The sequence below is a fragment of the Antedon mediterranea genome, chromosome 10 (assembly GCF_964355755.1).
Source record: "Antedon mediterranea chromosome 10, ecAntMedi1.1, whole genome shotgun sequence".
In the NCBI taxonomy this organism is placed as follows: domain Eukaryota; kingdom Metazoa; phylum Echinodermata; class Crinoidea; order Comatulida; family Antedonidae; genus Antedon; species Antedon mediterranea.
Window position 1 is genome coordinate 2,631,874 of NC_092679.1, and position 13,640 is coordinate 2,645,513.

At 34.9% G+C, this 13,640-nt stretch overlaps 3 protein-coding genes across 3 annotated transcripts; 2 read left to right on the top strand and 1 right to left on the bottom strand.

Moving 5' to 3' along the window:
- The first annotated feature begins 31 nt into the window (after positions 1 to 31).
- On the top strand, positions 32 to 1,886 carry LOC140060221 (COA8 family protein CBG23705, mitochondrial-like). Its single transcript, XM_072106339.1, has 4 exons — positions 32 to 186; positions 691 to 909; positions 1,062 to 1,128; positions 1,319 to 1,886. Exons 1-4 carry the CDS (start codon positions 112 to 114, stop codon positions 1,492 to 1,494), a joined length of 537 nt encoding a protein of 178 aa, XP_071962440.1. The 5' UTR covers positions 32 to 111; the 3' UTR covers positions 1,495 to 1,886.
- Positions 1,887 to 1,990: 104 nt separating this feature from the next.
- Positions 1,991 to 7,975, bottom strand: LOC140060220 (T-complex protein 1 subunit delta-like). The gene is made up of 13 exons (XM_072106338.1): positions 7,772 to 7,975; positions 7,398 to 7,450; positions 7,044 to 7,133; positions 6,753 to 6,861; positions 6,201 to 6,343; positions 5,449 to 5,570; positions 5,064 to 5,199; positions 4,709 to 4,848; positions 4,351 to 4,447; positions 3,986 to 4,093; positions 3,201 to 3,566; positions 2,753 to 2,866; positions 1,991 to 2,653 (listed from the first exon to the last, which is right to left on the bottom strand). Exons 1-13 carry the CDS (start codon positions 7,863 to 7,865, stop codon positions 2,636 to 2,638), a joined length of 1,590 nt encoding a protein of 529 aa, XP_071962439.1. The 5' UTR covers positions 7,866 to 7,975; the 3' UTR covers positions 1,991 to 2,635.
- A 200-nt stretch (positions 7,976 to 8,175) lies between these two features.
- LOC140060011 (protein FAM161A-like) lies at positions 8,176 to 13,232 on the top strand. The gene is made up of 3 exons (XM_072106041.1): positions 8,176 to 10,155; positions 10,488 to 10,587; positions 12,038 to 13,232. Exons 1-3 carry the CDS (start codon positions 8,210 to 8,212, stop codon positions 12,368 to 12,370), a joined length of 2,379 nt encoding a protein of 792 aa, XP_071962142.1. The 5' UTR covers positions 8,176 to 8,209; the 3' UTR covers positions 12,371 to 13,232.
- The last annotated feature ends 408 nt before the right edge of the window (positions 13,233 to 13,640 follow it).

Here is a 13,640-nt window from a genome sequence, read left to right on the forward strand (position 1 = left end):
ACGTGGCAACAAATTTCGACTTTCTGGCAATAAGAGTTTTCATATTGGAATGGATCTCTTTAGTTTGCTAAACTATTTTCTCTACAATATGATTTTGTTTAGAATTTTAAAATGCTTTGTTACCATGGAACTTCGTTAATTTTACGAAAAAGAATAGTACAAACTGTCGCTAGTCATGCAGGAAAGGTATGATTTTATTCATGGTGGTAATTTATGTACTATTGTTGAATAAAATTGAAAGTCTAGCCTAGGCCTACTACTACTAGCTAGGGCCAGGCTACTTACTTAGCTAGCTAGTAGGCAGGCCTAGACGAATCCTCTCTACTACTATACTAGACTATTCTGTATTCAATTCACACAGGCCTGTATGTAGTAGGATACTAATCTATTATTAGACTTCTATAGGTTGGGCCCGGTCGGATATTTTGATATAAAATGTTAATATATGCTAAAAATAAAATTATATTTAATGTTATTGTGATAATATTTAATTGTACGTTTTATACATTTTTATTGTAAAAAACTGTCAAAATACTGATTAGATAGTAGGTTTATTCCGAAACTGAAGACCACCCACCCTCTGTGATAATTAATTTTTGGGGCATTGTGGCGTGACGCGAGATAGTTTTCTACAGTATTCATACTAGGCCTACACTGTACAGTCTTTAACTTTTGTGTTTGGTTTTTCAGGGAACCAATGCATTTTCTGAAAACGACAACACCACTCCCCCTTATTTCAGAAATAATGACTGGATTGGCCCCATAAACAAACTTTCTAATATTCGATTTATCGAATACAAGAGGACAGAAAATGAAAGCAATGTTGAAAGAGCATATCGGAATATGAAGGAAGACAATTTAAAGTGGAACCATGAGTTTTGGGAGGAACAAAACAAATGTTTTATAAAAGTAAATAATGTTGCGTTTTGATACAATAAAAACATCACCATTTATATATTTATATTAGACATGAAAAGAGAGGAGACCCATTCCCCACCATTTTCAACCAAATATATTATTATACACCCATTGTTGCTTGTTGATTTGTTTTACACTTTTAGGCCAAAGACCAATTCACAGCACAGATGTTCAAGCTAAAAGGAAGCAGTGTTGGCATGAATGAGGATGGTTAGTGAAATTGCTATTTTATTGACATTACAGCTCAGCAAGAAATGATAGAGCAACATGGAAGGACACTTTTTATCATGTGCTTTGCTCTCAACCTTAATTCAACCATTGAGGAAATATATAGATTTCCCCCATGATTCAACAGCCTAAATGTTAAGTTGTAAATTTCTCTTCTCGTCTTTATTTGCAGGAACAAAGATGGTTTTATCAACTGATGAAATGGCTCAGTTTTATCGACTGTTTCTCGAGGAACAAAAAGAACGAATGACGAAGTATAACAAAGACTGGTACCGCAGGAACGTGGCAACTATCTTACCAGGATTTAGAGTCTTTTTGCATCATGTTACAAAGAAATTGTTTTCATGATGCCAATAACTAAGGTCTCCGACTTAGGAGACATAATCAACAGAGCATGCAATAAAGTGCCATTTATGTTGTGAAGGTTATTATAAGAAATATGGAGATGAACTAATGCTAGTTTGTCTGAACACTTGAATCATGTGATTGATTCAGTATCTATCTCTTTTCCTATCCATCTCTTTTCCTATCCATCTCTTTATCTATCTATCTAGATTAAATAGAATTGAATATAGGAAACAAGAAGCAATATCCAGGATAATTGATGGAAGCTATTATGTCCTAAAGCATAAAACGTGTTTTGAGAGAAAACTACAATAATCTTTGTTTTATACTTGTATGACAATTTCCTTTGTATACCATTTATATGAAGGTATTTAATAAAGATAATTTAAACTGAACAGTATTCTGTGGGCATTATTAAAAAGTACAGAAGTCCAAACTGCACACTTTTTGAACAGTAAACATACTTAAACTACCTTTAAAATCAACAACCATGAATGCTTAAATCACTATTATGGCATCTACCATTAGCATTATTTATTGGGTATAATAATAATAACAGTACAAAAAAATAAGCTTTACATAATGCTTATCAAAACAAAATTGCAAGAAAGGCTATCAGTATGCAAATAGCCTTATTTACATATTTAGAGAAGGCAGGAATCTTCAATACACTGCATCAAAACACTAGTTAACATAAAAATGCATCTACATGTTATTGCTCTACCAATGACAAATACTACATGCCAACTTAATACATATTAGTACAAATATGTACTTTTTATGTAAAGTTTTTAATTGTAAACCACTGAAACCTGTATTGGTGTGAAACCACACAAAACATTTTGGATATACTTGGCCACCTTCCAGAATTTAAACAGCATATGCTTAGCTTGGAAAATATATTATTTCAGTCAACAAGTTTTTTAGACTTATATATTTCACACAACTTATTACAACATTTATATTTTTATTTGGCATTTAAATAATATTGACATAGAAGAACAGAAGTATCAGTTATAATATTGATTGTAGCAACAGTTTCCCTGGCAAAGCACCTAGCCTTGGTTCCGCTTTACTCTGGCCCAAAGCGTAGCGACTTCCACCTTCAATTTGATTGTGTTAAATCTACTTCTGAATGTAACTATTATCTTGAGGTATTAACCTGCAAAAAAAACAAAAAACAACCCAATTTTATCAAAGTTTCATGCATATAAAAGTTATGAGCAGTTTGTCTAAGCGCAGAGCAACCGAGTATACTTACGATATCGTCAATTTTCATGATACTTCTGACTGTTTCTGAAGCGAGTTGAATTGCACTGATGGACACTAGGACAGGCTGGACAACGTTTTCATCAAGAATGTTCGTAATAGCCCCCTGAAACACAAACAAATCTTGGTATTTATTTAACACTAACCAAAGGGAGACTTTGAATAGGTAATTTTTAGTTTGAAAAAAGTTAACACTTTCGTAGGGAAAAAACCTCAAAAAATGTTTTCACTTATAAAATGACAAAATAAATGGTTAAATTCAGACAAAAATCTATTTTTTTTCGGAGGGAAAATATATCTTTAACATGAATGTGGTGCATCAGTGGTTCCTTGGGGATCTTCATTGTCAAAGATGACTTGGGGTTGGATTGAGTATGCATCATTTGCACAACATATTCATCTATACATCCCATTTGATTAATAATTTGATTATTACTGACCTTTCTAACATTGATACCAGCGGCCGTTTCTCCATGGGCATGCCTATTCCTAAGATCTGTGACGACCGATATGGGATTCAATCCAGCATTCTCTGCCAGGGTCGACGGAATCACTTCCATAGCTTCTGCAAAAGCTCTAATACAATATGCTTCTAATCCCGACAGGCTTCTTGAGTACTCCATCAAACGGTAGGCAACTTCAATCTCCGGTGCTCCACCTCCTGCGATCAATGCCCTGTTCTTGACAAGACATCGGATGACACAGAGAGCATCATGGATGGATCTCTCGGCCTCTTCCATAACCAGTTTATTGGAACCTCTTACTAACACTGTGACAGTCTTGCCTGGATTAGCAGCACCTGTGACCTGTAAGAAAACAAATCCAACATCTTCTAAATCTATGATTTAATACCAGGATTAAGAGGATATAGGTGTACATTCTAGCAATAGCAAGTTTTTGCTTCAGGATAATAGAAAAAGGTTGATAAATAGATTACAAATGGAACGGTTTATACTGGCCTCATGCACATATAATATTTTGTATCCTTCCGTCTACAATACCAACATCATATCAACACCATATTTAAGCATACCACTACCATATTTGGGCACATCAAACTAGTTTGATAGTGTAGACGAAGCTTAAGCCTCGGAATTGTGCATCAGTGGTTCCTTGGGTAATCCACATTGTCTCCCCAAAAAGAAGAACTGAGATTTCGATTGAATATGCATCATTTGCACAATATATTGTATCATTTATCTGTACAGCCATTCATTAATTTTACCTTAACAGCTTTGCTTGTGCCTGCAACAACCTCCTCTACTAACTCAGCTTGAGCGAGCATATCAGGTTGGAAGTGATCAATGCTAGCAATCGGCTTGCAACCAATACTCTGAAAAAAGTAAAGTGAAAGGTGGTTAACATGCATGCCTTATAATCCCGAGGGCATAGGTTCAAATCTGGCTCTGACCATTCAAAGCAATAGTAATTATACACATGTTTAATAATAGACTTATTGTGCATCAGTGGTTCCTTGGGGGATCGTCATTGCCTCCGTATTACAAAGTACTTGGAGTTGGATAGAGTATGCATCATTTGCACAAGCTATTAAGAACGTCAAAAAGACCCAAAATGGTAACACACGCATACCTTGCAAATGAATTCAATTTCAGAGCGTTCAATATCCTTGATTACCATGATCTTCATCTTGGCAAGGAAATGGAGTGCTAGGTCGTTGACTGCATCCCTGTTAAAACAAATGTCAAAGATCATTATACTGTCAACTCTCCCAATATTGGACACCTTTGGGCTGGCCCAATATGTCTGGTTTTTCGGAAAGTCTGGTATTTGAAATGCGTTTCTAATGGTAAAATCAATTTGGGACCTTTTTGATCTCAAGACAAGTGTCTGGTTTTTGAGTTTTCACACCAGTCCACTGTAAAAGTTATATAGGAAGACTGCAGTCATGTAGACAGTTTAGAAATCAAGCTGCTATAAAAACACTAACCTGAGTATAGATTTCTGAATGAGCAGAACATTACATCCCGCTTTCTTGATTTTCTTGACGAGGTCCAAGATGTATGCACGCTCTTCGCGCAGAATTCTGTCCATTTGAGTGTAGTCGCTCACAACAACTTGGTTGTCCATCTATACATTATAAAAAAAAAGTGATAATTATTTGCTTTATAGACGACAAGAAATACATTTAACTTGCATAGAAGATACAACGAACAACCAACATGTCATCTTGTTTTTCTGTCTGTATAATGAATTATATTTTTTTATCGCTGTTTGGTTTGGAGTGAAATAAAAAAATAGCAAAATCAGTATTTAATGTTAAGAGCAGGTTCATGATAACTCACATCTGTTTTTGGTGGAGATAGACAAAATTGAATAAGACCAATCTTGGCTTTCTCTACTTTTGATGGTCCTCCAGTTCCAGCTGGTCTCTGGGTGAACACAAGTCCATCAACAAGTTCTGTATCTTCAATTGTTCCACTAAAAAAATGATATATATATAACTATAGTGAGATTGTGGTTTGAATCCAACTTTTATCACATTGCTTAGATGTTTCCTTACGTGTTTGATCAACAAAAAAATGACCGCGTAGTAATGTGCAGCGAATTGAGAGCTTGCTTATATGCGCTATATAAGAATGAACTATTATTAATATAACTATAATTGGAAATTTGACATGACTTTACAGTATCCGAAATACAATATAATAAAATCCCAAAAAACCTTACCCTAATTTTTGTATTAATTTCACATCATTTAGATCAACATTAGTTGCCGTTGCAGGGTCTATAACACGTAGAACAGCGTCCACTGATATGGGAGCCAACAAGTTGGAATATTGTGAAACAACCTAGAGATGTAAAAACAAGAGAACAGGGGTTTTTACGGAATAATCACATTCAGCTTTTATACCAGCTTTAATTATGTGAATGATAGGAGACTGCATACTACCTGTACCCTTGGGTAGTCCCTAATGCTTGGTTCCCACTAAAGACGCAACACAAGGACGAAACGCAATGCAAGTGAGTTGACCAATCACAAGCGATAGATTATTCGAACTGTTGCTCGTCATTGGTCAACACGCTTACATTTGCATTGCGTCCTAGTGGGAACCAAGCTTAACAAGTTACTCAAAATTAAACCATCATTTACATGTTGTGCATCAGAACAAAAACAATCTGCACATTCCACTGGGGGAACTAGGCGTTGGATCTTGTTTTAATCATCATTTTGCACATTTCATTCACCAAAATTAAATTAAATCAAATTTTTTCTTACTTACTCCCAGTACGTACTACTCTTAGTTTAACAATAAAGGCAGCAAAGTCAACCCAATGTTATGTACACAAATTTGTGCAATAGAGTGGGGTGTTCCATGAACTTTTAATATTTCCTATCTAAGCCCTCCCAGTGTAGAGCATGGGCTACTGTCAGTTTATCCAGGTAAGCTAGGCACGAAAAAGACAACTACAAGTTATACCTTTGAACTAAGTGATGTCGTTGCGCTTTGAAGAAGTGCTTCTCTGTTATCAAGATCAAGTGGAATTGACATATTGTTGAGGATTTCTACAGCCTTGGTCGATGCGTGTTGGAAAGATTCAGATATTGTGGTGGGATGGATACCTGTAAACAAAAAATAAATGGATAGATATTATTTTCTTATTATCAACATTTACAGTAGCATCACTAATGTCACTCCAAAATATTGTGTACACTTAAAAGTAGCATTAATCTAAATGCCAACTTGGTGTCAATGGCTAACAGATGCCTCTAGGTAGACGGTTACCTGAACCAGTACCAGTTTTGGACTTACATAAATGTCTTAAATTGAATTGAAAATGTGTAGCTGGTTCAATTCCGGCAGATGATGTTTTTAAACAAAATTATTGTATTTATTGTGCATCAGAATATTTTATTAATCTGCACATTCCACTAGTGGGAACTAGGCGTTGGATCTTGTTTTATTCATCATTTTGCACATCAAATCAGTTTAATATTTTCGTAGAGCTAAAGTGATAGAAAGGAAAAATACCTTTCTGTAACAGTTTAGAAGCAGCATCCAGTAAGCTGCCTGCGATGATTACAACAGAGGTAGTGCCATCCCCAGCTTCTATGTCTTGTGCTTTGGACAGCTCAACCAACTGAAAAATTAGACACACATACATGACATAGTACAGTACTGTAATATATATAAAAAAACAAATGAAGTGAGAATATTTAAAGTGCGTTTAAAAAGCATTGGTAACATTTTAAAAGCAACATGTTGGGACTGCGCAAACAAACAAAACTTAATATTGCTGCCTTGACCGTACTACTAACTCACCATTTTAGCTGCTGGATGCAAAACCTGCATTTGCTTCAGGATGGTGGCACCATCATTTGTGATTGTAACATCGCCTTTGGCATTCTGGATCTGAAAAATTGAAACGCAACATTTTTGGCTCGGTTTTGATTTTAATCGATTTAAGAGAACAGGAGTGCTAGTGCAATTTAACAATTGTGTTTGTTTTACTTTTATTTTTAGAAACAATATTTTATACAAACAATAACAGGAATTTGGGCAGTTTATTATTGTGATGGGAATTATAGGTTAATTTTGTTGGATGTAGTACGTTATGCTGCTCTCTAGACTAGCGATCAATTATTTTTTAAATTAAATGATCTTGTTTGTTTTTACCATTTTATCCATTCCTTTAGGTCCTAAACTTGTCCTGACTGCATCTGCAACAGCTATAAAAAAAGGAATACAAAGAAATCAACATATACTGCCATACACATGTATAACAGATGGAGAAGACATTACTTACACTTCTCTTCATTCGCACAAAATTCAATTATAAAAATTAAAAACACAAATGAGCTAGCCTAGGCCTAGCCCATTTTAGCAACAAAAAAAAACACGTTGTTGGCTAGGCCACAAATTCAAAGAAAACTCTTTTTTACTAGTTACATATTGCACGATTTAGTAAGCGTAGGCCTATAATACCGCAAGCTATCCTACCCAGCCACCAGGCCCAACCCTGCACCGATACCCGGCTTCATCACACTTACCTTTGGCTGCGCCGATGTTACTATTTCGAATTTGGGTCGGTTTTTCTTTATCGTGAAAATTACGACCCTTACTTGCTTTCGCTTGTCCAGGCATCTTTAATAATTTAAACTAATATATTTTTACCAATATATAAAAAAGGATGTTTTAGATAGATGCCGATTTCAATGCTAATAATCCACCGAAATCATGCAAACCAAATGAGCGAACATGCCAGAAGACAAAATCATTTTTTTATATATGCAATATATTAATGAAAATGAATGTTAAGAGGTTAGCCGTAAAACCTAACAAAATATAAATATTATTTCAAATATTTATTTTTTTCTAACGGTATATGTAGATTTTGTATAAAAAATAAATAATTTTATCCTATTTTAAAAAATAGTGACAAAGCCTAACATTTTGAAATTTTGCTCTGCCATATTGTAAACATTATCATGGCAACTGGGCACAGCCTATCTGTCGTAACAAATTCATGTATTAAAACACCACTAAACCCAAAAACTAAACTTTCAGCAACATTAAATGAAAGAGAAGACAGTTTGTATCAAAGTTGGGGTACACACAATGGAACAAGAGGTATCATCGAACGGAGCCCAGACAAATACTCACCTCGATCTCCGGATGTTGATTTCTCGACTGCAGATGGTATGATAAACAGTCTAACAAATGACTTGGGAAATTTAAGTGATTCCGAGTTTTATACTAAGTTAACTGAGTTAAGACAGGAGCATAGGCGTACACTTGGTATATTTGAATCTTTGTACAACGAACAATTGCATGAACAATACGATTATAACAATGATTATAATCACGAATTTGATGATTTCCAAAAATCGCCAGCACCTTCTTTCAGCCGTGGTCATCCAGTGTATGTTGGTGATCATGAGCTTCATCATATTGATGATGAAATTGAAGCATTTAATAAAAGCCAACCATCATGGTCAGCACTAAAAGACAATGTGAGAGATATGTCGTCAGGGAAACCTCCAACTGGCCGCTCACGGTCAGCATGGTCAGGGAGAAGTTCCCAGAAACAAAAACTACATCGAACTGGTAGTGTATCTGGCGATGATGGCACCAGGACGCCTTCTCTGAGTTCTAGTCGAAATCTTAGCAGAAGTTACGAAAGTCTGACTTCATCAGCCACAAATTCTAGGCGTCACTCAAGATCAAGTACACCAGTGGCCGTAGTTGAGGACATGTGGGAAGATTTTTCATTGGATAATTACATGCCACGGCCACGCAGTGTTAATTCTTCATCCAGGTCATCGTCATCAACAAAGAAAAAAGATTGGTCACCAAAGATAACAATACCTCAACCCTTTAAGATGACGATGCGTGAAACCTGCAAAAAAAGAGCTAAATCAAGAACGTTGTTGGAACATGAGCAAGAAGAACTAGAAAGAGAGAAGCAGCTTGAGGCAGAATGCAGCCAGAGGTTTACAGCAGCACCCGTACCTGGACATACTTATCTACCTCTATTTGATGAAATTATGGAAAGACAAGAAGAAAGAAGGCGGAAGAACCAAGAATTAAGCCAAGAAATCTTAAAATCAACAGAAAAACCATTTGCATTCATTAAAAGAGAAACACAGAAAAAACAAAATCAACAAAAACCATTCAAAGCTATTGCCCCAAAACCTAAAAAGCAACAATTTAAGGCAAAACCAACACCAAAAGAAATGTTAGACTCTTCTATTGATGAGAAGATCGCCGAAGAGGAGGAATATCGCAAAATCCGTATCAAGATGCGTGCAGAGGAACTTCTTAGACAATCATCACTACCTCCAAATATGCAGATAAAAGGTAAAGAATACACAGATGGAAAGATGCGGCAAAAGATGTACAAGAAGCGTGCAAAGAATGCCTTCTTAACTGATGAGCATAAATTCCATCCAAACATCAATGGTGGAGATGTGCCTGACTACGAGGAATTGCATTGGAAATTTAAACTGAAATTAGACAGAGAAAAGCAAGTTAAAGAGCCAACAGTTGTTGAACCATTTAACCTAAGAACAGCGAGAATACCATCAAAAAAAGAGAAAATATTAGAGGACATTTCAAAAGATGAGGAGACTCTGACGGAGCAGAGATGGCCATATATGAGCTCAAGATCCAGTATGAAGTTCTGCCATGGCAGCATAAACATTCCAGATGATGCTATTCCAACTAAGACTACCCATACAGCATCATTGCGAGATTCCTTAAAACAGAGAAGAAAAGAAGAAGATACGAAGAAGAGGCAGGAGATTTTGGAAAAGGAGAAAGAGAAGCAAATGCGGGAACGGAAACTTAAAAAGTTTATAGCAGAAAAAGCTCTTGCTAATGACAACTCAACTACATTGGAATCTACTCAGAAAGACAAACTACGCAGGCATAGGTTTGTTTACAATATATCAACTTTTAGGCCTACTAATATCTTGTCTAGGTTCTAAAGGGATGGTGCGTGCCATATGTGTACTTGAGCTGGATAGGGCTGCCATTAATAATTTGAAAAAAATAATGAATGGATGAACAATAACTAAACTCAAGTTTAAAGCTCTATCTACGCCGGTCTACACTATCAAACTAGTTTTACCAAAAAAAATGTGCCCAAATATGGTTGTGATATGACATCATCATGTCCATATATGGTCAGAAAATTACTTAATATTTTGTCTGGTTACATGGTATTAATATTTTATTGATCGAGTGATGAAATTATTTTTTCAGGGAGGCTGATAGAGCAAGACGAGAAGAGTATGAGCAGGAAGTCCGAGAGATGATGAGTAGAGTGGAGAATCGTCCATTGCTCTTTGAACGTGAATCTCAGGTTTGTATCTCAACATTACATTACAAAATCATCTTAAATTTGTGTGAATGTTTAAAGATAAAAAGCTGTGGACAGATGTTAAATTAAAATATATTGCAGTATCTGTTTAATATATATTATAAAAGAATTCTCATCTAAATTAGGTAAATAAAATTTATGTTTTTGTTGTTTCCTATTACACTTCCAGTCATAAAATGAATACAAGACTATACATATAATTGTATAAAGCATTGTCTACACTATAAAACTTTATGTGACAAAAAAATGTGATGTGCCCATATTTGGGAATATCACTACCATATTTGGGCACATCACACTTTTTTGTCAAACTAGTTTAATAGTGTAGACAGAACTTTAGCAAAATTAAATTATATGAATTTATAATCTTGCTCCTCTTCTATCATTATTTTATGTATACCTGTAATTAAAGCTATGTATTGATCCCATGAATATAACACTACACCAAATCTATAATGCATCGCATTATGTCTCGTTAAGTTATTCCGCGAAGATCTACAGATTAAAGATGTACTCCCCAGAGATGTGATTTTGCTGGGTAGTAGATATGAGAAAGGTTAACAACATCCTGGTCTTCTACCGGGCTCACACTATATCATATTTTAGATTCGTACAAGCAACCTAAGTTTATACTAAAGGCCCATTTAACACTAGGACAATAAATATATAAATATGCATTTTCATACATAAAACAAAAAAAATCTAGGTTTTCTTTCTAGAGTACAAGATAACCATTTATGCTTCCTTTGATAAAAATGGAAAATATTTTCACACGTCGTTTAATAAGGAAATTAATTTTTTCCATATTATTTTATTTCCAAAATTATTTTTTTTTCATTTCCAAAGGCACTCCAACTTTGGAGATGTATCTGAGTGTTCACATTTTTCACACCATAAAACTATCCATTTTGTAGACATACAGCGTTGTAAATTACCACTATCGCAATTGTATACAAAAGAGTATTAATTAAGCGTGTGTACTGTACATGCATATTAGATGATCGTAAGGTCATTTAAATTAAGTAGCCTAAGGTGAAGTAAGTTTACTATATCACACTGAGATGAGGTTAATGAGAAGAGACATTGCATGGCTTAATTAATGAGTTTATTATGAATTTGTTACTTGCAAACGAATGGCTTTACATTCTGTCTGTTGTACTGACAGTATATACAACTGTGATCATGTGAACACTATTATACTGTACAGTCAACTCTCCAAACACTGGACTCTCAAAACCAGAAATTCTCCTAAAACTAGACTTTTTTTTTAGGTTCGAAAGGTCCCAAATTCTTTGTTATCATTAAAAACACTTTCCAGAAAACCAGACATATTAGGCCAGCCCAAAGGTGTCCGGTATTGGGAGAGTTGACTACTACAATGTGTACAGTATTATCAAGTAAATACTTTATATTGATTTTAATTTCATAACAGGTGAATGCTAAGAAAAAAGCTGAACGAAAATACCAGCAAGCTCTTCTAGATGCCGGCATAGAGGAGGACTTTCTTTTACGTAAAAGTCGTGGAAAGGTTTCACCAGTACACGTGAATGGCATCGATTCCAATGATGATTACGACAACGATGCCAATGATGATTACAATTATTCGTTTGAACAAGATGTAGAATCGCGGGATGAATCTAGGTACGATAGCTATCAAAAAACGCGTTCGCACGGGTCTAATGACGGGTTATCTGATGGAGACCGAACAGAAAGTTCAATCCATTCTGAGTATGAAGAAGACGGAGAAACAAATGGCAATATATGATGGAAGATATGAATTATTTAATGTAGTACAGTACTTAATGTGAATATGCTTGGTGTGATGGATTTTTATTGGATATATTGTTGGTGGGAGACATGTGCTTGTGTTAAGATAATGAGGCTATATTTATATTTCAATGCGGAGGGACATATGTATTGTTTAGGATCGGTGTTGGACCCTGATGCTTTATAATATTGTATATAAATTATTTGACAACGTCCATGGGTAGGCTTTATTATTGTTTTAATGAATTTCAAAGTACTAATGTCAATTATTGTGAATGTAATATTGGACTCTACATCATAGAAATTCTAATATCTGCTCCATGACTTTATTCTTAAATGTGTATATACAGTAGGTTACGTACTAGCATATTAAACAAATGGATTGTAGAAGGACAAACCAAAAACTGGGAGAATAGACAAATTTTGGCAACTGAATTTAATGTAATTTATTTATTTTTTGCATGAAATAATTAAAGAATAAAAATGCACACCATGTAAAGTGTTATGATCTGTCTACACCATCAAACAAATTTGACAAAAAAAGTGTAATGTGGCCAAATATGGTGGTGATATACCCAAATACGGTAGAAGCAGGGAGTTGTACAACTCCCTGGTAGAAGTTTGATAGTGTGGACAGAGCTTTAGTGTGTGTCAATGTAATTTTAAATTATTTTTTTGTTTTCCAACTGCTGATACAAGCGTAAATACTAATAAAAACATTATGCAGTTTGTTCTTTGTTATCTCACAAAATACAATTTTGACCATGTTATTAAATGCAATTACAAAGTGAAAGTAGACTGTGTATGTAATGTTATCTTGTGGTGTGGTGAATGTTCTTTATGTTTATATTAAATACTATACAGCTAGCATTAATATTGAACATTCTGTTGTTTGTACTATGGCTATCTTAAGCTCTGTATCAAACTAGTTTGACAAAAAAAGTGATGTGCTCAAATATGGTAGTGATATGTCCAAATATGCTGATGATATTAAATCATCATGTTCAGATATAGGCACATCACATTTTTTTGTCACATAAAGTTTGATAGTGTAGACAGGGCTTTAGACCTATACACCTTTCACATTTCCTAGCTCCTTCATGTTTTTACAGGTACACTGATACTGAGTGCTGGAAGACTATCTTGTTGCCTGCTAAAAAACTTTATAACAAAAAAATGTGATGTGCTCATATTTGGAATGGACACGATGATGTCATCAATACTGTACCATATTTGGGCACATCATACTTTTTTGTCAAACTAGTTTG